General features: G+C 43.2%; 1 protein-coding gene across 4 annotated transcripts; it reads left to right on the forward strand.

The window, feature by feature from the left end:
• The first annotated feature begins 20 nt into the window (after nucleotides 1-20).
• Nucleotides 21-22,361, forward strand: LOC311238244 (uncharacterized protein). Of its 4 annotated transcripts, none has more exons than XM_084326267.1 (10): nucleotides 21-125; nucleotides 568-1,410; nucleotides 5,676-5,848; nucleotides 6,065-6,230; nucleotides 7,634-7,703; nucleotides 7,906-8,045; nucleotides 9,034-9,112; nucleotides 9,535-9,727; nucleotides 12,662-12,732; nucleotides 20,380-22,361. In XM_084326267.1, the coding sequence occupies exons 2-9, from the start codon at nucleotides 731-733 to the stop codon at nucleotides 12,706-12,708; spliced, it is 1,548 nt and encodes a 515-aa protein (XP_084182393.1). In that variant the 5' UTR covers nucleotides 21-125; nucleotides 568-730; the 3' UTR covers nucleotides 12,709-12,732; nucleotides 20,380-22,361. The 4 variants fall into 4 exon arrangements, with proteins under 4 accessions (XP_084182393.1, XP_084182394.1, XP_084182395.1 ...); XM_084326268.1 differs by having other exon boundaries at nucleotides 7,909-8,045; XM_084326269.1 differs by having other exon boundaries at nucleotides 5,679-5,848.
• The last annotated feature ends 266 nt before the right edge of the window (nucleotides 22,362-22,627 follow it).

Genomic DNA, 22,627 nt, shown 5'->3' on the forward strand with positions numbered 1-22,627 from the left:
AGGGAAAGGGGCAGGGGAGACACACAGGCTCCATACAGAGAAAGACAAAGGGAGGACCTGCATCATGAGAGGAGCCCCTACTTGGACAGCCAGAGGAGACAAATTGATGATGCTTTGCACCCTGGGTAAATTTGAGCAGTGCAACCTGTGGCACTTTCACAACAAAAGAGAAGATTAATGAAGAGGAAGACCTGTCTTTTCCATGTTCCACTGTCCTTTGTCTTTCCTAACCTTTAAACATAGTTTGAAACACTATACACGATATAGTTGCATGTCTTAAATACACCATGTTCTCCCTTTCCAGTTCTATTATCTCACTCATACTGTAGATGCAAAGTTTAAATCAGTGATGAATCCAAATTTATATTGGTTTATACAGTGTTAGTTTTAATGGCAAACAATCCATGTCTGTTTATCAGCAAGTATATATATGGTAAAAAGAGGAGGGGAATGTAATATAAAAAATTAAATAATTGCGAAGCTAAAATCTCCAATTTATACTAACAGAAGTGATAATTTCACATGTAATTTCTGAACCATCTCACCTGCTCTTATGTCGACACACAGGTACAGGAAGGAGGAAGCATTTAGGGAGCGCCATCGTTCGCTGGAGAGGCCCACGGATGGTTTTGGAGGAGGTCCTGGGGAGCATAGGGGCCCCCAGGGAGGCTTCCCCCACAGGGCGAGTCGGGCCTCTGGAACACTTATTGTTGAACATGATCATGGCAACATGGACAGCAGAGGACCGCCACAGTGGGAAAAGCTCGACGATATGAGAAGCCGTGGCCCCGACTGCGAGCGAGAGATTCACCCACGTCAGATGGGTCCTTCACAGGAGCGCGTCAGGAAGTCAAACAGTAGGTCTGATACCAGAGAGGAGACCAGAGGCCGGCCTGTTCTCGACACCAGGCGAGACTTTGGCCGCGAGCCGAGAAGGAGCCCCATCCGGCAAGACGGAACCAGCCCGATGAACTTCCCTGGTCGAGGTGGTCCGCTGAACCACAGGGGAAAGGGCAGCCCGGGTCCAGCCAAAGGCAGGAGGAACCCTGGTCAGGGAGGAAGGATGGAAATGGGTCCTTCCGGGAGCCATCCTCGCTCACAACAGTTCCCACAGGGACGCCAAGGTCCTCCACAGAAACAACCAGGATTCCAACCCAGGGAGGAAAACTGGGATGTGGAGCTCCGTGAGGGGGAGCCCCGCTGGGCAGGAAAAAAACCGGTACTTCCTCAGCGGGAAGGCCACAGACCTGGCATGATGGGCCAACGTCCACCAAGGGATGGCATGGGACCGGGAATGTCCCATCACAGGGAGAGGTGGAGCCATCAACAGAACACCAGTGAAATGAAAGTTGTAACGGAAGAGACACTGAGCATTAAAGTGGACATGAAGCGACCCACAAACCAAAACAGGTACAGTATTTTTATCTCTCCTAAAAAAAAATCAAGGGTGAAGGGTGAAAGTTCACGCTTTTCTTCCACAGCTCACTGAGAGCTGCAGCAGGAAGACTTCAGAAGAGGCCCTGTTGAAGATTGGATGTTGATTTGATTGTTGAAAGGAGTGGAGGCGGGGGGGAAACCACCACATTTCACAAGACCAAGACAAGAGAGACTACATAACTTCAGTGTGTTTTCATCAATTAACTCAGATTGTGGAGCACCGTTGCTTCTGGATGTCTGGTGTTTCAAGAATAGCAGCACAGGCCATTATTCCCCCAATGCCTCTTCCCAGACCAAAGACGTACCAGGACAAGAAAAGGATCATATTACCTGAAGAAATCTATTCTCATTTAGTTAAAAAATATGCATTGCTGAACAGCCACCGGGACGTAGTGAGGATATTTTGTCAAACATGTCTATCCCCTTTTTGTTTGACCCCACAAGATACAGCAGATAACACTGGAATCGTCCTTCAAGAGAAGCATTTTGGACTACATTATTCTACACAAATGTGTGGCAAAATACATTACTCTAAAGATAGTAGCTTGAAGAACCCCCCCTGGAAGGAACTGGGCTAATCAAGAAACCATTTGACGTGAAGATTATTTTGTTTGGGCTGGATCACTACCAACTGGTTCACCGTCCTCCATCTCGTCATATCTTGTTTAATATACAACCAAGCCAGTGGGCCTGGCCTTACCAATGAAGGACTTGTATGTAAAGTTGTCAAGAGATGGATGCCTCAGAACCACAGAAGAGTCACATCTCAAGCATTACTGTGCGTGAAGAAAAGATGGAGGGACTACTGCGAAACCAGAGGACTGAAAATCACAACGACAACTCATTTAGGAGACAAGATATGATACAAGATATGATCCATCATCAAGAAACCATTATTAGTTGCATAAATTAACAGACTTTGAATGAGAATTCAATAACTTTTTTTTTAAAGATTTATTTTAGTGTTTTTCCAGCTTTTTTCATGGTCAGACATGACCGACAGGGGAGGGAGAATGGGAGAAGAAGTGGGGAAGACATGCGACAAATTATCCCCCGGGAGCAGGAGTCGAACCCGGGACGGCCGCGTAGGTGTGCGAGGCACTATGCGGTGCGCCACGAGGGAGCCCTCAATAACCTTTTGAAGCCAGGAGTATTGAGCCGGGTAATGGTTCCTTTCCCTCAACATATCACACTGGCCAATGACCGATTGGTGTTACTAACTTCATTGAGCTAAAGGCTGACCGTGAGGATACGTCCACCAAAACACCAGGGGCTTGTTTGGGAGGAGATGCGGGACTCTTTTTTTTCTAAGTTGTCTGCAGATATTGTATTTGAAAAATTCCAAACTTTGAGACGTTTTTGGATCGGCTTGCTTCAAGTAAAAACAAAGCCCCCTTCGGCGTTAAACTTTCCATTTCAGTACAGGAAGAATACACTCTACAGCGCAGGATTCCCACGGCACCAAATCTCCTGCTGCGGTTTGGATGATGGGTTACTTAACCCTTCATGGGATGAGTGTCCTCGTACTGCTTGTGAGCAGAACCTCAAGTCAACACAAGCTGCCTCCAGCTATTTGCCTTCCACCATTCATTAAAATGTTTCTCTCATCTCTTCATCTCTCATGGATGAAGAAACTACCCAACACCTCTGAAGCTCACAAGAATCTCGAAGGGAAAAGACATTTCAAAAGGCCTGCATGGAAACGAAACTAGAAAAATCCAATCACATCAAGACCAGATATACCATTGATGGAGATTGTTTCACACAAAGACATTCCAGAACTTCACCTGAATGGCATTAAGTCGCCAGCAAGAGTCATTGTATGAGATGTTGGTACTTAACCAAACACGTTTGGATGTGCTGCTGGCCTTGCTTTTGCTGCATCACTTCATTTGAAAATAAATGGGAAACGGACACTGAAGAACTGATATGAAAAACGTTCTATATACCAGAGTGAGGGCCAATATTGGATTGTAACCCTGTACAAAGAACACAGGCCGTAGCCACATCAAAACATGATTATGTTTCTAACCATGCAAGTCAAGACTCAGAATCTCTCATGGGGAAATGCTGGAAGGCTGTGGATTTCTGATGATGAAGAGGAAGAGAACATTTGGAAGAACGGTGATCGTCAGTGAAGAGGTCTTGTATTGAGTGACCATGTCTACCATGCTAACATTATACTGAAGGCAAATTCCACCAACATTGGTTGTGTGGTCGTTAAAGGAACCTGAACTTGGAAGACCAAAATCCCTTTCCTCCTGACTGGAATGCCACATTGGACTGCTGTTTGCAGGATGAGACCTTCCTATTGACGGTCAAAAGTATGTCATCATGAGAACCTTACTCTGACTACTGTCTGATCTACAGAACTAGCAGTACATCTGGTTCAGGAAGATGGGAGAAATTGGTTGGTTCTCACTCAAAACCTCATGGATCCAAAGATGACTAAAAAACCCACACCCTTATTCGTGCTGCGCTGGGCTGAATATTCATGAACGAGAGACACAAGGTGGCCCCTGCAAACCTCAACTGTGGCCACACAATAACAAGAGTCTTTGAATTATTGGATCAAACATCACACACCGTGCATGGCGTATTTACAGACGTTTCTTGATATGCATGTCTCTGGGAACGAGGTAAATTAAGCTTGAGCAAAGACCCCCTGTTGTTCAGTTGAATATGGGTGAACCTCAAAATCCAACAGAATCAAATGTGATGAAGTTAATGGAGAAGGACAAGGTGGACGGCAACGGAGGAAAGAAGCGTGAACTTTCACCCACCTTTGCGTTAACTTGTCATAATCACAGGAAGGGACTCTACTCAAATTATATATATAAAAAAGAATAATTATAATAATTTGATTTAATTTAAGTCCTTCAAAAGGTTTCATGTCCCTATGTATATGATCTGAGATAAGATATTCCTTTATTGATCCCCTAAGACGGTGTAGTCATTGTAGGTAGTCACTGTCCCCAAAGGCTTATATTGAAGGTAAGTTTGTTCGGTAAGGTAATTAAGTGGTTTGTGTTTATTGATCTAATTCACTTACATATGATGGGTACCAAATGCTGTTGTCAAACTATGGTAGTGCCATGATTAGATACAGTTTAATGTAGTGCAGTTTGGTCTATGGCTCAAATATATAGTCGTTGATCTATATTCTTTATTCAAGACCACATCAAGTCAGAAATGATGGATGTATATAAATAATCCAATAATGATAATTTCCACAGTCTCAATCCCACCATGTAAAACTTGATGGTCCTCAACAATAGATTGAAGACGTAAACATTGTTACCTAATTGTTAATGCTCTAATCAAATCCCTTCTGATGTTACATCCTGCCCAAACATCCTGTTTCATTTGGAAACATGACAAACCAGAAGCATAACATGCTCCGGATTAAGGGTGTCATCGTTGATAAAATTTATTGCTTACAAAAAAGATTGACCACATAGATTGACCACAATCAAAACATTTAATTGGTGTTTTATATTCCAAAGTGTGTAGTCTGATGGAAATACTAAATAATTATTTAATTCAGAAGCACTAAGATTGTTAAAAGATTGCCTGTTAAAGTTGCTTGATTTCCGTGTGCATTAATGGGAAGAAACACTTATAATTTAGATGCACTGATTGATGAAATAATTTTTTCTTTTTTCTATTATCTTTTTTCCCCCTCCTTTTTCCGATTTTTCTCCCATCCCACTGTTAGTCGTTATGCCAATTCCCAACCCCCTTCCTGGTTGTTGCGCACCCCCCCCCCCTACTGTTGGTCCGGGAGGCCGGAGACTGTCACATGTTTTCCTCCGACACATGTGCAGCCAGCCGGCAGCCAGCCTGGCAGCACAGATTCTCACCGGGCGAGTGTAACGTGTGGAAGGTCACACTACCTTTCTCCAGATCCTACCCTCGCTGTGCAGGCGGCCCGACCGAACTGTAGGGGTCGCTGTCCACAACGCCCAGGACCCACCCACTGCTTCCCTCCCCCTAACTCAGCCAAACGAGTTAGTATAGCGATCAGCCCAAGCCAAGGCAATGCTGACTCTCCGGGAGTCGAGACCCCAGCCTCTTGCATTGGTGATGAGCACAATCTCCGCTACGCCACCTGACCGCCCCTGATAAAATAATTGTTTGATGAATCAATTACTTACTTAAACATTAGTAGCAGCCATGCTATGAATATTAATTAAACATTGTCTTTTCACTTTAATAATCATCTCCCTCCTCTGCAGCAGCAAGCTGTGTTACTCCACAGACAGACAGTTGTCTCTCGACCTGGTCAATGTGGGCCGTCAGCGGCTGGACTTCCTGCCCATGCTGGAGCACTCTGGGACCTATCGGGAGAGCACCACGCACACTGGGACATTTGCCCAGGAAATCATCCAGCTGGTGCACCAGGTCAAAGGTCAGCACAAGGTTACACATAAACAAGTATTTTTATGATTCCTGTAGAGGTCATTGAAAGAGTGGAAAAGTAAGAGGCAAGTAATTTGATAACTTCCTGGTCTCAAATTGGGAAATGTGGTAAAAAGGAAAAAAACGACACGTGATTTCTGCATCATTCTGAGTAAAGGTTGGTGTCCTCTAGCAGCCCATGCTTGTGTTCTCTCCATCGTCACAGAGTACTATTTCAGAGGTGATGGTATCAGCCTGAATGAGCGTTTCGCAGAACCCCAAGGGGGAGGTTCCCTTGAGGAGGACGAGGATGATGAGGAGGAGGAGGAGGACGAGGAGGACGAGCAGGTGGAGGAGAAGGAGGTGGTGGAAGAAAGGCCCTCTTTGAACAGGTACACCTTGAACAGGTACACCTTAACGGCACCACCCAGCTACACTGAAATGGATCTATCTCTTTTTTTTTGGTCCACTTTTTCTCCCATTTTTCTATTTTCTCCCATCCCAATTTTCGTATCGTCCAATTCAACCCTCCCCTCTCGAACGCTGTTTCTTGCCTCCCACAAGCCGGCTGCAATGTGGACGAAGCCATACATAGCACGAGTCCCCTCCGATACTCGAGGTAGCAGCCGTCGCATCTTTTCACCTGCGCAGCGCGATCTTTCAGCGTCAGGGGTCTGCGCTTTGGAGGGACGCCGCCCCCGTCGCTTCTTGATTCTACTGCGCAGGCGCACCAACCGACCTGTAGGAGTCGCTGTCCACAATGTCCGATCCCCACCCATCAGTTTTCCCACCCTCTAATACTGCCAATTGTATTAGTACGGACGACCAGCCAAACTGAAAACAATATGGAGAGCTGGCCTCGAACCCAGCATTGGTGGTGAGTGCCTTGCCCACTGCACCACCTAGCCTCCCGAAACCCTGCCTCTCTTTTCTTGATCCTCCAATCACAACTCCATAAGCGGCACGGTGGTGTAGTGGTTAACACTGTCGCCTCACAGCAAGAAGGTCCAGGGTTCGATTCCCGCTTGGGGACCAGGTTTCCATGATGCCAGTTACCCGGGTGGGGTATCTCCCAGGCCTTTTTGTGTGGAGTTTGCATGTTCTCCCCGTGCTCGCACGGGTTTCCCCCCGATAAGATAAACCCAATGGAAAAACATGCACAACAACAAGATCGCTAACGCTGTGGCGTCCTTGACGAAGACGGACAGGAGCACTTGGATTGGTCCCCTGGCGCGGCTCACGTTGACGCCTGTCTGCTCCCGGCTGCCCTTGGGGGGTTAGGACGACTGGATGCGTTAATCGCAGAGACGAATCGCATGCATGCATCTCTTGCGTGCCGATTAATGACCTCTCTCTCTCTCTGAACTCGCTGAGGATCAAGAAAAGAGGGACAGGTTTTGAGACGGGTCACTTGATCGGCCGATACCGATTCCGAGTACTGAAGTATAGTCTGATACGGAGTACTGATCCGATATATATCTCTTTTACTGAACAGTGTAGATTTTTACCGTTAGTTTGGGCTCATTTGACAAAATAATTTGATAATAAAATAAATATATATATATCTCTGAGACATCAAATATATTTCTTTGTGGTGTCAACGAAATTGATCAAGAAAAGTTAAGTGGTTTGGCATTGACTTCTGACATGTTTACACATGGCTCTTGATGGTTTTAGCATTGGGGACATTTAGCTGATACCTTTTTTTATATGAGGAATAAAGGTCTTAGGTTTCATGGTGTTTATATATTTTATTTATTTATTTCTCGCTTTCTTTCTTGTTCCCTCGCTCCAGACGCTTCAACATGAATATGAATGCATTGCCTGACCACGAACCACTGTTTTCTCGATTGGGACGCATGGAGGTACAACATTTTCCTAAAAGTATTACAAAGATTTCTTTTTCATATTCATCATTTCAGTTTCCTAACCTGATAATTGGTATATTAATTTCCAATTGCTAAGATGAAATTAATTGATTGGTTGATTGATGGCTGTGTATATAGACAAAAAGGTAGATTGGTGGAAAGGTTGGCGCCTTGATTGATGGTATTGACTGTCTGCTAGCAGTCTCCTGGCCAGGATCTGCTGCGAGACCCAGGGGACCTGAGGCACGACCTGGAGCGCAGGAGGCAGGAGAGGCTAGAGGGGGTGAAGGTTACCATACCTGGAGGAAGTCTGTCACAGCACCCCCTGGGCCGCGGGAGGTGAGACTACAATTTGTATATCACTTACTCGCACTGTATTGCCTTGAATTCCGGGTGATTTTATTTTCTCTCGCACGCCTCCACGTACTTGAGGAATTGAAGTCAATGGAGTCCAAATTTAACAACAGCAAAACTATATCAAAACATCCATTTACATACTCTCAAAACACATTGAGCAGTATAATCCAAGTCTCATTTATTCAGTCATATGCTCAGTCCTACCCAAATGCATGCATTTCTGCTAAAACATTTCTGTAAAATGCATTTGTTTGTGAAGTTCTGAGCATATGACTAATTGATGTACAAATGATATATTTCATGATATATATTTCAAATTACTACTCCTCACCGTCAAAGCCCTCTATAGCCTGCCCCCCCCCCCCCCCCCTTCCTATCTGACTGACCTTCTCCATCCCTCCCGTCCCTTCCACTGCTTCCCTCACCGTCTCATCATCCAAACTAAAGAGTTTCGCAGACCGGGCATTCTCACGAGCTGCACCCCGACTCTGGAACACCCTCCCTCAGACCATCGGAGACTCTCCCTCACTCTCCACCTTTAAATCCCAGCTCAAAACCTACCTGTTCTCCCAAGCATTCAACCTTCCCTACCCATAACCACCCTCCTCCAACCTACCACCTCCCTTTCCCCTTCCTTACTTTCTCTCCGTCTCCTGCCCCTCCCTCCCTCCCCTCGGTTTCCCTTACTTACTTCCCTGATTGTCTCCCCTACTGGCTTCTGTATTTGTTGTTTGTTACTTGCGGTTTTATGTTTTTGTGTATTCATCCTGTTCCTTGTTTCCCTGTGGTTCTATGTTTCTCTGTTCTTTGTTTTGCCTATTGTCAGCGTCTTTGGGTAATTGAAAAGCGCTATACAAATAAAATGAATTATTATTATTTTTGGGGTGAAGTGTTCCTTTAACTCTGAATATTTCTCTTTATAAAATGTAAAGGTGCCTACCATGTTTGACCAACTCTCTTTCCCTGCTAGTGAGGAGTATGATGATGATGACATGACTCCTGGGGAGCAGGGAGGACCAGAGCAGGGCAGGAGATGGACAGGAGGCACGGTGAGTGTCAGGGATGGAACTTACTGTAGTTCATATCCTGTTTGCAGAGAAGGGCAGAATTACCATTGCCTTGCCCTCTTTTCTTGATCCTCCAATTGCAACTGTTGCTCAGAGGGAAGCCAACACTCAAAGAGGGCGGACCTTGGGATGGGTCAATTCTGATATGCTTTTAATTTCTTTGGCCAAAAAGATTCGTTCATCACAGTTAGCATGAGAAACATAAACACTCATACATGTTTTTGTCCATGCCTCTTTGTACAACATGGTAACTCTGCCCTATAGATCCATGTGTCTGTAGTAAAAGCTACATAGTGGTGGTGTCTGTTGATCAAGATTGGGAATCATGCACTGAAATGTCTTCTGGTTGTTGATTTTCCCCTCTACGTCAAACTGATCCATATCTTTACTCTCTCTCCCCAAAGGGTCCAAGGAGAGGAGGTCCCTTCAGACAGAACCCCGGCCCACCGCAGAGGAACAACCGCCCTCCCAGGGGTAACCGCCCTCCCAATCCCCCCGGTAACCGCCCTCCCAATCACCCCGGTAACCGCCCCCCAAATCACCCCGGTAACCGCATGGGGCCAATGAGACGGCAGAACAACCACAACAATATTGTCGGTAAGCCACAATCTTGTAATACCTCAGATGATGTACAAATGATTAGAGCCATTGAAGTAGGGCTGGGCGATATAACGATAACGATAAATATCGCGATATATTTTAATAATCGATATCGAATATCGAAAAAAGAAATCGAAAAATCGTTTTTTTTTTTTTTTTTTTTTTTGCAACATGGCAGTTTTAAAACCAGAGACGGTGGACAGACTTGTATTTCTTGCCTGCAACTTAAAGTAATGGCTTTGCTTGTTCAAATGACAATACTGACCAAATTCAGATTTCTTTTTCTCTTGTCCATTTATTTTGTTTGCTTTCTAATTTAAAATACAGTTTGAAACCGTCTGTACACAGTAGGCTATGTGTGCTAGCAGAACTAGTCTCCAGTCACGAGTCACGGTGCACATGTGCGGTGGTTTGTCCACCAAAAAAGCGCCAAAAGATCGAAAATAAACTAGCAGAGCCAGAACTGTTCAACTCCTCTGGAGCCACAGCCAGCAGAGAAGCCGGTTTACTTTAGCTTTTAAACCAGCTGCAGCCTGAGAACTGGAGTGTGAGGGGATGTAACACTAAAGATGGCGGCAATGACAAAGAATTGCTGCAAAATAAACATACATCTGTTGTTAAAAAAAAAAAAAAAAAAAAAAAAAAAAATTTATACTTATAACAATTCGATAATTATCGATATCGAGAAATAAAATAAAATTATCATATCGTTATCGCGATATGATTTTTTTCCATATCGCCCAGCCCTACATTGTATTTTATTTTTTTATTATTTTTTAAACAAACATATAAACAAACATGACAACACACGATAAGATATACAAGCATTAATTGTCAGGACACATCCAATGAGATCACCTTTTAGTTAGTTGTCTTATATAAGATATACCCATAATACCTGTTATCTAAAAAAAAAACCTACACACATATGCTCAGCTCGAACCCCCCCCTCCCGGACCCCACCTTGAGAAGTACCTCCACTATCCCTCGCACCTAACCAGACACTACCATTATAAGCTAGCTTTTATTCTCTCCACCACTTCTAACCACATTGACATTTTGGATTCATTGAGACCCAGAATTCTTGCTGTAGATATTTCATGGTAAATTACATCGAGATATGTAAGAAACCAAACTTTACGGCACATTTTTTCCGGTTGAAACCAGCGTGATGCGATCAGCTTTTTGGCTACTGTGATACCCGATAAAACCAATCTCTTTAGCTGTGGATTCACTGCAAACTAAAAAACATCATTCAACAGCAATACCGAGGGGTGTACAGGTATATTCCAAGATACGAGTTTTGATATTTGTTGGGTCACATCTTTCCAGAATGCCTTAACTGGTGAGCAGTCCCAATACATGTGCATAAATGTCCCTTCGTCCCCATTTGTACATTGGGTGCATTTGGAATCTTGTTTGAGCCCCATTCGGCACAGTCTTATAGGAGTCAAGTATGTCCTGTGAATATAGTTAAGATTGATTTGTTGATGATCCGGGTTCCTTGATGTAAGTCGGACATTTGCCCAGGCTCCTTGCCAATCAAAGTCATTTTCCAGGTCTGGTATATCCCTCCTCCAGACAGAGTCAAGTTGGAGGGTTTCATACGAGGACGTTAGTAATTGATGATAAAATTCTGAAACAAAACCTCTCGATGTCTCTCTTGCGTAGAAGAATTTGTGGTATCTGTGGTGTTCAATTGGTCTGTCTAATGGAACACCGTGAGACTTCAAACATAGCTCTAACTGTTTGTGAAAAAGCCATGTGGACTTGGTGAGATAACATTTTTTGCGTATTTCTTTATCACTACAAAAACCCTGTTTGTTAAAAACATCCCCTAATGAGTGTATGCCTTGCTCTTCCCATAGGGAATCTTATAGGTCGTTTTCCAATTAAGAGAGCATTGTTATTGAATAAGGGAGTATGATTGTGCCATTTTTGTGGGTTAGGATTTTTTTTTTGTGATTCACGCCATATCCGGATCGCATGAGTAATTATGGGGCCAAATTTTCGTTCACAGTGCTTGATTGGTAGTTTAGTGTATGCTATGTCCTTCAGTCTATGTGGGGCTACTATGTTTTCTTCTATTTTTCTCCAGGATGCTAATGCTTGGGAGTCAAACCATGTTGTCAATGGACTTAATGAGTACGCCTTAAAATATAGAAAAAAATCTGGAAATGCCATGCCACCATCTGCTTTATTTCTCTGTGCGGTGGATCTTTTTATACGTGGTGGTTTGTTATTCCAAATAAATTTGTATGTGGAGGAGTGTAATCTTTTCCAGTAACCCTCTGGAGGGGGTAACGGTAGCATTGAACAGAAGTTGATTTTAGGTAGTACATCCATCTTAACTATTGATATCCGTGCTTGTACTGTGTTTTTAAGTTTTGCCCATCTATCAAGGTCGTCTTTGATTTTGTTTTGGATTTTTGTGTAGTTGTGCTTCACCGTTTGTCTTATGGTAGGGAATATTTCCACTCCCAAGCATCTGAAATGTTTTACCATCGGTATCTGTCCTGGGAGGGTTGTATCTTTTTTTGCAGGGGTGTTAAGTGGAAGGAAAGCCGACTTCGGCCAATTTATCTTAAATCCCGATAAATCACCAAAGTCCTCAATCAACTTGAGCAGATGAGGCAATGTGGTGTTGGGGTTTTTCATGAACAATATTACATCGTCCGCATATACATTTTTTTTTTGTTGTGTGCCCTTGATTACGATAGGTTCTATGGATTGGGATTGTCTTATATATTGTGCTAAAGGCTCTAATGATAGATTGAACAGTCCGGGACTAAGAGGACAACCCTGTCTGGCAGAGCGTGATACCGGAAATATTTCGGAGATGATTGTGCCTGTTGTAATCATGGCCGATGGGTCTTTGTATAATACTTTAATCATATCGATGAATCCTTTTCCTAACCCCATCCTTTCTAGCACTGCCCACAGATACGACCATTCCAGCCTGTCAAAGGCCTTCATAGCATCCAGGGACAGCATCGCCTTAGGTATGGTGTCCTCCTTGTCGGCATCAAGTACGTGCAGTATACGTCTTATGTTCTCAGTGATCAGGCGGCCTCCTATGAAGCCAGTTTGGTCCGGGTGAACTAAAGACGTCATATGCTTTTGTAATCTGATGGCTAATACCTTAGAGTACGGTTTGATATCTGTTCCGAGGAGGCTTAAAGGTCTATAACTACCGCACTCGTTGGGGTCTTTGTCTTTTTTAAGGAGGACTGTTATGAGTGCAATATTGTCAATTTTATGGAAGTTCCCCTCCTTGACTGAGTATAAGATCATATTTAGTAATAAGGGGCCAATTATGTCCCAACAAGAAAGGTACATTTCTGATGGGAAACCGTCTCTTCCAGGAGCCTTACCACTTTTCATTGCGGTTATGGCCTTCTTGAGTTCCTCTAGTGTGATCGGTATTTCTAACTGTTTAGCGTCATCCTCTGAAAGTTTAGGGAGAATAATTTGATTAAACCCAGCCCTACATTGAAGTGCCTCTGTTGAATACTACTCCTTAGAGCAGCGGTTCTCAAACTACGGGTCGCGAGTGCATTGGCAACTAAAAGAAAAGATTAAGCAAAAAACCGACGAGCCCAACTCGGATTGATTTTTCCACCTGGCAGCTGTGTGTATTTGCCATGTCTCGCCCCCTTCTTCACGGAGGCCACACAGTATTCCAATACACATCTCACTACCCTGCGCAGGTATAATCGTGCAGCGCAAAGTGCTGCGACGTGCGCAAGTGTGTGTGACGGCCCATATGAGGGTTGCCGAACGTTTAGGATACACATCTCACTAAATCCTGCACAGGTATATAGTCGCGGAGCCTCAATACGTTGAATCTCGGACTACAAGGTTGGGACACAGACCTGTTTGGACTCACAGCTAAAATGGATATTAAAAAAAAAATCTGTTTGTGGCACTCCGGGATAATCATCAGTTTTGTGGGTATTTACTCTGCTTGATGGCTTTTTGGAGGAACGGAGTGTAGCACAAAATGATTTGAAGCCCATCATCTGTAGCCACATAGAATGGCTCATTGAACAATCTTTGAACTATTTTCCCGAAACAGAGCACTGACAATTTGGACAAATGGATCCAAGATCCGTTCATTACGCATGACGCAACAGGCCTCCCACTGTCTGAGCAGGAGGCACGCATTGATCTTTCTTCGAGCTACTGAAAGTCAAGTTCACTGGACAGGCCATCGCAAAGTTCTGGATATGTGACCGGAACGAGTACCCAGTGCTGTGTAATGCTGCGCTGAGAAAGCGTGTCCCCTTTGCATCAACATACATCTGTGAGGCTGGATTTTCGTCACCGTCATTAATACAAAATAAATACAGATCTCTGCCTCTTTCTCAGCACAACGCAGCCACATATCATGGAACTGTTCAAATGTACAAGCACACTAAGTCTAGTTTTAGTTTATTATTGAAAAGCGCATGTGAACACATTTTATATTTTTTAATGTTCTGGCAACATATTTTGGCAAAATATGCCTTGTTTTATAAATGTGTATACAGAAACAATTTTGTTGCTTTTGTTGATGATTTCATTCATTTCATTGATAACATTGTGCTGTAATTTCATTTTCTAATACATGCATGATCAAGTTCAACAACGTGTGCTTTTATTTTGTTATTCCTTATTTCCACATAAAAATTTGGCGATACATTAACACAATATTGGCCGCCATGCGTTGAGTGCCAACAACGAGTAAACTCGTTTTTATGATCGTTATTTCGTTTATGCGCTATTGGCATTCATAATTCATCCAGGAAGCCTCCGGGAGCCAGCTCACCCTGTCTGATATTGCAACGCCTCAATACCGCCGCCTGGTGGATTTCGGGCGACTTACACTCCACTCTAAACCAGAAGTGGCGCTCGGTGCATCTGGGAAAAAGCTCCGCCAGAGATATCTTGTAACGTGAATCAATATACACACCTCGAGTGCATTGGATCGCTTTCGAGACGCAAGAATCAATATGCTTTCGGCGTTTATTGCATCATACAAACGGAAAATGGATCTAGCAGATCGGCGTCAAATAATTTAATTTTTTTCCTGCAGACGCATCGGCCAGAGGTAAGATGAATCTAACGTTATTTCCAGCTCGATTGTCCATTTATTTCATTGCAATCTGTCCGATCAACGTATGGTGTCTTACTAAAGAAAGTCGTTAGTGACAATCAAGGAATCATAAACGACCCCCCCCCCCTTTCCTTCACGCATGATGGAGCATAATGTATAGCGATCATATGCATTTGAAATGTTTAATATAGCGTGTATAGGGGCGAAACGCTAATCGATAATGTATAATACGCGTCAGGGCCTATAGCGCGCGTTCTAGGAATTACTGCTATACAGCAGGGCTGTACAGTGCGATATATAAATCCCTGCTGTTTTATTACGCAACGGGTCAAATGCATATAAAATGTTGTAAACAGCGACTCCTACAGTTCGGTCGGGGCACCTGCTCAGCGCGGATAGGATCTTTATGGCGCTTTTCCACTGCATGGTACCTACTCTACTCTACTCTGTATTTTCGGTTTTCCATTACCAAAGTACCAGGTACTTTTTGGGTACTTTCTGGGTACTATTTTAGTCCCTGCTCTGTCCAGGTTCTTAGCGCGAGCCAAGCGAGTAGAACTGGTACCACAAAAGTCACGTGAAAAACTGCAGACCACTGATTGGTCAGAAGAGACGCGTCACTGTTTGGAGAAAGCCGCCATCTTGAATCTCTCTCATAGGATTTCATTATGGTTGCAGCAGGCACAAGTTCAATAAACAAACAATACAGTCACTATGTATTCTGCCTCATTTATTGATTAAACAAAACCGACATCAACACAATTTGCCACCGAGCGGAGAGTTTAGTCTCGCAAAAAGATCGCTGACTTGTTAAGGCTTAAGCTTATGTTGTGCTAATGTTGTGCTAGCGTTTTAGCATGGCTATCGTACATAGCGCGATCAATATAACTCGCTATTGATTGTTTGTATGAGTAACGTTTAGGTAACGTGAGGTAATCACCATCCATTTTAAACCGGTTATTACCTAATGCTAATGTTAGCAAATAGACGCGACTGGTAACGTTACAGCTTGTTAGCCTAATGCTAACGTTAACGTTAGCATAGACAGCCTAGCTAACGTTAACGCTTGTAGAATAGACACAATGAGAGGTAACGTTAGCGTTATCAGAATAGACACAACGAGAGTCTCGTTAATGTTGTTATTGATTGATTGATTGAAAACTGTTTTACTCTGGCTTGCGCCTACTAGCTCATGACACGGACATAGCTATGCTGGTGGAGCTCTCACAGAGCTATGTAGCTCTCAGCTGTACACCAGCAGCCCCGCCTCCCCACACGGAGACAAACTGAGTACTTTATTTTAGTACCTGCAGTGGAAAAGGAACGAAGTACCAGGTACCTAAAGCGAGTAGAGTAGGTACCATGCAGTGGAAAAGCGCCATAAGGGGGGTAGTGTGATCCTTCCACACGTTACACCCTCTCAGTGAGAGTCCGCGCTGCCAGGTGAAAAGAAGCGGTTGATTGGCTAGACGTGTGTCGGAGGAAGCACTTGATAGCCTCCACTCTCCCAGACCGACTGTGGGGGGTAAGTGCGCAGCGACCAGGAAGGGGATTGGGAATTCGCATAACGACTAACATTGGGATGGGGGAAAAAGGAGGGGGGAAAAGATAAAAAAAAAAAAAAAAAAAAAAAGTAGCACTTTATAGTGAACAGGAGGTCTATTTTATTAAAAACAATAATTAGTTTTTCATTTAAATGTCTGGAAGAGCTAAACAATTTTTTTCCAAATTATATTTGTTACCTTTTGAGTTGATCTAAATGTTACTGATTGTGTTAAATGGGCTTATATCATCTCATATCGATTGCAGGCACCTGCATTGTATCGTATTGTGGCAAATATCGTATCGTTGTCCAAAGAATCTATATCGTATCGTGATGAAACTGGTGATTCCCACCCCTAGTAGAGTCCATACACCCAACACCAAATCCCATAATTCCTTACACGTAACGTGTCTGGCTGTGTGACGTCAACTTGTCAGCATGAAAATGACAGCCAAACATGGCACTGCAACTAAATAACACAAATACAATAGGCACATTTGTGACTGTTACAAATATAACACGTTTTATACTTGTGCTACAAGATTTTGGCATGTGCTACAAAACTATCAACCTCTGTAGCACCAGTGCTATGTGCAAAAAAAGTTAACGTACAGCCCTGTAATACAGTCTAAAAACATACTTATATTCTCGACGGTACTAACACGACAATGTATGAATGGAAAAATATAACGTTCCCACATCCGGAACGATAGATACCCGATGTTGAATGGGCCATAGTAATGTCGATATAGCTATAATATTTAAAAAGTTATAGCCCTGCAAAGAAGGTGAGCCACTCCATAGGCTTACAGCACTGGCAGAGAGTGGTAAAGATGGGCATACTGCATGGCACCAAATGTGTTAAGTGTGGGGTTGCCAAAAAAAATCCTAAATAAAATGGGGTCATGGTATAAAAAAGTTTGAGAACCCCTGACTTAGAGAAGGGTAGCGTATCCTATATAAGAAGGATTTGGCACTTGCCCTTTTGTGTTTGAGCTGTTATCTCATGCTGGAACAGTTAGCAGTCTCTTATGCAGTTAGTGATGCTTCCGTCACATTTCATAATAAATGTTGGTACAACTATGAATGACGAGCTCCTCTAATGGGAAATTTTACTCAGTTTCTGTTCTTTGCTGAGCAATTACCGTACTTTTCGGACTATAAGCCGCGGCTTTTTCCCCCATTTTTCGACCCTGCGGCTTATATAACGGTGCGGCTTATATGTGACTCGACGTGACCAAACCCGAAAATGTAAAAATCAAAATATTGCTTTTTTGACTGCATTGAAATGTTATTTATCTGTTCCCTTATTTGCTAAACTTAATACAACTTGTAAATGAGTTAATTCTTGTCCCAATGCTAATTACATATGGTAATTAAACATTAAAACACCTGCGGCTTATAGTCCAGTGCGGCTTATATATGTACACATCATTCAATTTAGCTGCTGCGGCTTATAGTCAGGTGCGGCTTATAGTGCGAAAAGTACGGTATATGGTCTGCAAAAAACTTGGTATAATCTCCACACTGTTCTGCCGCACACGCACTGCTTAATTTACAATTAGTTTTCTCTTTGCATTACAGACCTTTTCATTAAAAAAAAGTGTTTGCCCCAGTGTATTTCCCATTGTTTTCCTAGCAATTTAAGTAATTTGAACAGGTCTATAGGAGCTAGTCGTCTGTAGTTGTACAGACTTGTAAGTCGGAGCAATTTGTCCGAGGTGACATGAACTGTGTGAAACCATAGTCTGTGGCAACCCTTTGCCTGCCCACCTGTATCCAGACTGATTAATCATAGCAGCAGCCAAGGTACTGCTCTAGTCTCCCTGTTACTCTGAACACCATGTGTGCCTCTTGTGTAAGAACAGAGCTGTCCTACATGGGGGACTTGGCCCTCAACAGAGCTGTCCTACATGGGGGACTTGGCCTACATGGGGGACTTGGCCCTCAACAGAGCTGTCCTACATGGGGGACTTGGCCCTCAACAGAGCTGTCCTACATGGGAGACTTGGCCCTCAACAGAGCTGTCCTACATGGGGGACTTGGCCCTCAACAGAGCTGTCCTACATGGGGGACTTGGCCCTCAACAGAGCTGTCCTACATGGGAGACTTGGCCCTCAACAGAGCTGTCCTACATGGGGGACTTGGCCCTCAACAGAGCTGTCCTACATGGGGGACTTGGCCCTCAACAGAGCTGTCCTACATGGGGGACTTGGCCCTCAACAGAGCTGTCCTACATGGGGGACGTGGCCCTCAACAGAGCTGTCCTACATGGGGGACGTGGCCCTCAACAGCTTCTAGTTTTAGTCCCGTTAGCCTAAGGCTGCGGTTACACCTTTCGTTTCATTTTCGTTTCATTGTCATACGCGTTTCGCCGCGACGTCCTGCGCCTCGAGTCACACGTTCGTTTTTTGTTTTGTTTTTGTCACCTGAGCACACTGATGTAGTACACTGCCAAAGCAGTAGGTGGCAATAGGTGGTGAACATGAAGGCAATTTCAACCAATCAGAACTTGAATGTGCCAATACACTTCCTGGTAGCTCCAGCAAAGAAAATGTCAACAAGGCAGACGCCTATGGGCGCCACCATCTTGCCTATTTACTCAATGCAGCAATTCTTTTTCAGCAAAGCCTAATAAAAGTGCAATAAACAAAACGGATACATTCACTGTGTGTTCTGCCTGTCATTTGTTGATGAAACAAAACTAACATCAACACAAGTGACCACCAAGAGCGGATAGTTTAGTCTAAAAAAAGATCGGTAGCATTGTTAGCTGCATGCTAACGTCAATGGAGTATGCCATTATAACAGTATAGCATTGTGGCTAGAAGCTAACGTTAGCTCACGCTATTTAGCCAGCACCAAACTGATGATATCGAGAGCTATCAGTAGTTAGATAACATTAGAGACAACGCTGTGTGTATTAAACAAAGGTGAATAGATGACTGGGCCATTTTGTTTAATGCTTGTTAAGTTGAAAGAGGAGCTTTGAGCTAACAGGATCTGATAGCTCACGTTAGCCAGCTGCTCATGCAATCGGTAATGCTAGCAGAATGAATGGATGTAAACTTTATTTAACATATTGCATATGGGTACAATACAATACGGCTCAATACAAACAATTGTTAAGGGAATGCAGACTGTTGTAGCTTGGACTGGGATCCTTATAACAATAACTTGACAACACATGGTAGCTGCAGCTATTTGGGACAGCTCTGCCTCTGTCCCAAACACACACACGGTGACACACACACACACTCTGTTGTCACCGGAAGGGCACGCAGATGGTATCTACTGCGCATGGGCGTTTTCGCAACAACGGCTCATGCAGACTACACGCTGTTGTCGGCGCGTTTTTTAGCGGTTCTCCAAAACGCAAACACGATTTAGCGTTTCAGCCGTATCCACACAAAAACGCCAAAAAACGCATTTCTGTGTAATAGGGACATGAAACGTATTCAAAAACGTATAAAAAAACGCCACAAAAACACCAGTCTAACCATGGCCTAAGGCTGCCTGACATATTGAAAGCTGAAGAAAGCCCCCCACACATGCCACTGATCACATTCCAGTCATATCTGACCAATCCTCTTCTCACGCCCTCTTCCTCCATTCAGAATAGTCCAATCCTCTTCTCACCCCCTCTTCCTCCATTCGGAATAGTCGTATCCTCTTCTCACCCCCTCTTCCTCCATTCAGAATAGTCCTATCCTCTTCTCACCCCCTCTTCCTCCATTCAGAATAGTCCTATCCTCTTCTCACCCCCTCTTCCTCCATTCAGAATAGTCCTGGTAATGCCCCAGATGACCCGCCCATTAACTGTGACCTTTGATTTCAGCAACTACTAAAATGTCAACAAACTAACTTCCTGTCTGTCTCTTTCACTCTTCTCTCTCTCTCTCTCTCTCTCTCTCTCTCTCTCTCTCTCTCTCTCTCTCTCTCTCTCTCTCTCTCTCTCTCTCTCTCTCTCTCTCTCTCTCTCTCTCTCTCTCTCTCTCTCATATCTAGGTGACAACTGGTGATTGGACAGCAGAAAGATACTTCGTAAGGTCAGCAGTCTGCTTGGATGCTGAGATGACTGTGGACTTCCTAAAATGTTGGTTCCTCATGTGTAAACCCACCCCTACCTTAACCTCATTGGATGTCACGCCCGCCTTAACCGCCTATTGGATGTGGTGCATGACACGGTACAGGAGAATCCAAGTTTTTAGTGAGTCCAGAGATGACTCGTCAGTCCAGTAGGGTAACGTAGTCCGCTCTCTAGTTCTGGAAGAATTTCTGGTGTCTCTGGCCAAAATTAACATAAGTTAACAAAAGGGGAAAAGTGAGCTGCCAGTGTATGCAAAAAATGTATACGATATTCACACATGGGTGGAAAGGAATCCCAACCCGAGCATGACATAGGAGCAAAATGGTCACCCTGTGAATATGGTCAATAAAGGTACTTTACAGGTTTAGAGTTTCGAAATGAACATGGGCCACAATCATTTTACTACACAACATAGACAACTCTCATATCTCCAATCTTGATTAAACCAAGCAATGGTTATTTAAAAATAAATTGAGGTTTAACCCCAACAACCAATGGTCCCTTATGTTAATTTTGAATTAAATATAGTATGCAACTGTTTAATGTATATATATATTAAATTAAATGTGTAAACTTGGCAAAATGTCTTCCTGCCCAGGGACTGCAGTAAATTAGCTATCCAGCCAACTCTGGGCCAACTGTTGTATTAAGTAAACTAATAGACTAAACTTTACAATCTATGTGACCTGTGGGTTTCTGCGTTGCATAGTAAAATGATTGTGGCTAATCTTAAATTTGACCAGAGGCTACAGCCATAGAGAGAACTCTTCTGGGATCAGAGAGGTGGAGCAGGCACTGCGGAGCTCTATATGAGCACAAAAACAACCAACGAGGACTCTGCTCTGTGGCAAGCTGCCTTGTGCTTGTAGCGACGTCGTGGTGCTGCTATGAAGAAAGTCTGGCGATTCAAAAGTGATACTCTTGATAGTGTTGCAGATATCTAGGCATTATAACCTGTGCCCACTAATTCTTTCATACTGGTTTTGTTAATTCGTTCATTTGTTAATTTGTACCTGCCAATATTCATGAATGCAATCCATCCATCCGTTCACCACCTATCAATGAAGTATGACTGAGTCATCGCTGTGGCATAAAGGCTGCTGAGTGTAACCGCTCTCTGATGTAGTTATTTTACCATTGGAAGAAAATGTATGTAATGTATTATTTTTGTTGTTCTGTATTTCTTTAATTTTTTTTATTTTATCCAGGTATAGTATGCTAACCTTCTCTTTGCTTTTCGCCGTTTGATATTTTAAAGCCGCTACTAGGAACCTTCATTTTGATTTTGTGCACATTAGCCCCAGATGCTTTACATTATACCTGTCGAGGAAGAGGGCTGATTCAGGATCGTTTTTTTATCCTTTCAAATCCTGCAATTCTCTATCTGTTCAATGACTGTCTTAGGTTTGATTCGTGCTCCTATCGTTTTATTTGTAGCTTGTTTTTTTGTTTTTTGGTCTTTTCTTCTTTTACTCTTTGCTGATCCTGCCTCAGTATCAGCCATAACCACAAAATATAACATCAAAAATTAAATTCTTGAAAGAAAGAAAAACACCTGCTTCCTTTTAACTGGCTAACATACTACTCACTGAAACTTTACCTGGGAAAATCATGTAAACCTAGGCTCTTCCGGTCTGTGCTGTAAATCATTTAGTCTGATTTAGCAGAGAATCGGATCCAGTATTTAGAATAACTACATAGGAATATCTTCTTAGTGATCTTGTTTGCTTTTTGCAACTCCTAGTAGCTGCTTTATGACAAACGTGTCACGCTCTACTTCTAACAAAGTGCCGTACAGGTTAATTCAATATTAGTGTCTGAATTAAAGATATTTCTCTTGTCTAACGTTTGATTTCCATATGTTTTGTGTCGATGTTGAAGGAATATCATGACGTTGTGTTGATACTTATATTAATTAAATAATAAAAACAAATCTTTGTATTCCTCATTCAGGTTAATCGATACTCATGGCTGGAAATATTTATTTCAATGAGGAATCTTAACACTTTCAGAGCCCAAGCTTAACCTTGATTTACCGGTTGAATGCCCACCATCCACTTCAATGTTAGTATTAAAAACGCCTAATCTATGTTTTAAATTATGGCTGTGTCTAATCTCCAGTCAACATTGTCGAAGCGGATTGTTTTTTTATCGGTTCATTTTCGT

This window comes from Notolepis coatsorum (genome assembly GCF_963971535.1).
Source record: "Notolepis coatsorum genome assembly, chromosome: 12".
NCBI lineage: Eukaryota > Metazoa > Chordata > Actinopteri > Aulopiformes > Paralepididae > Notolepis > Notolepis coatsorum.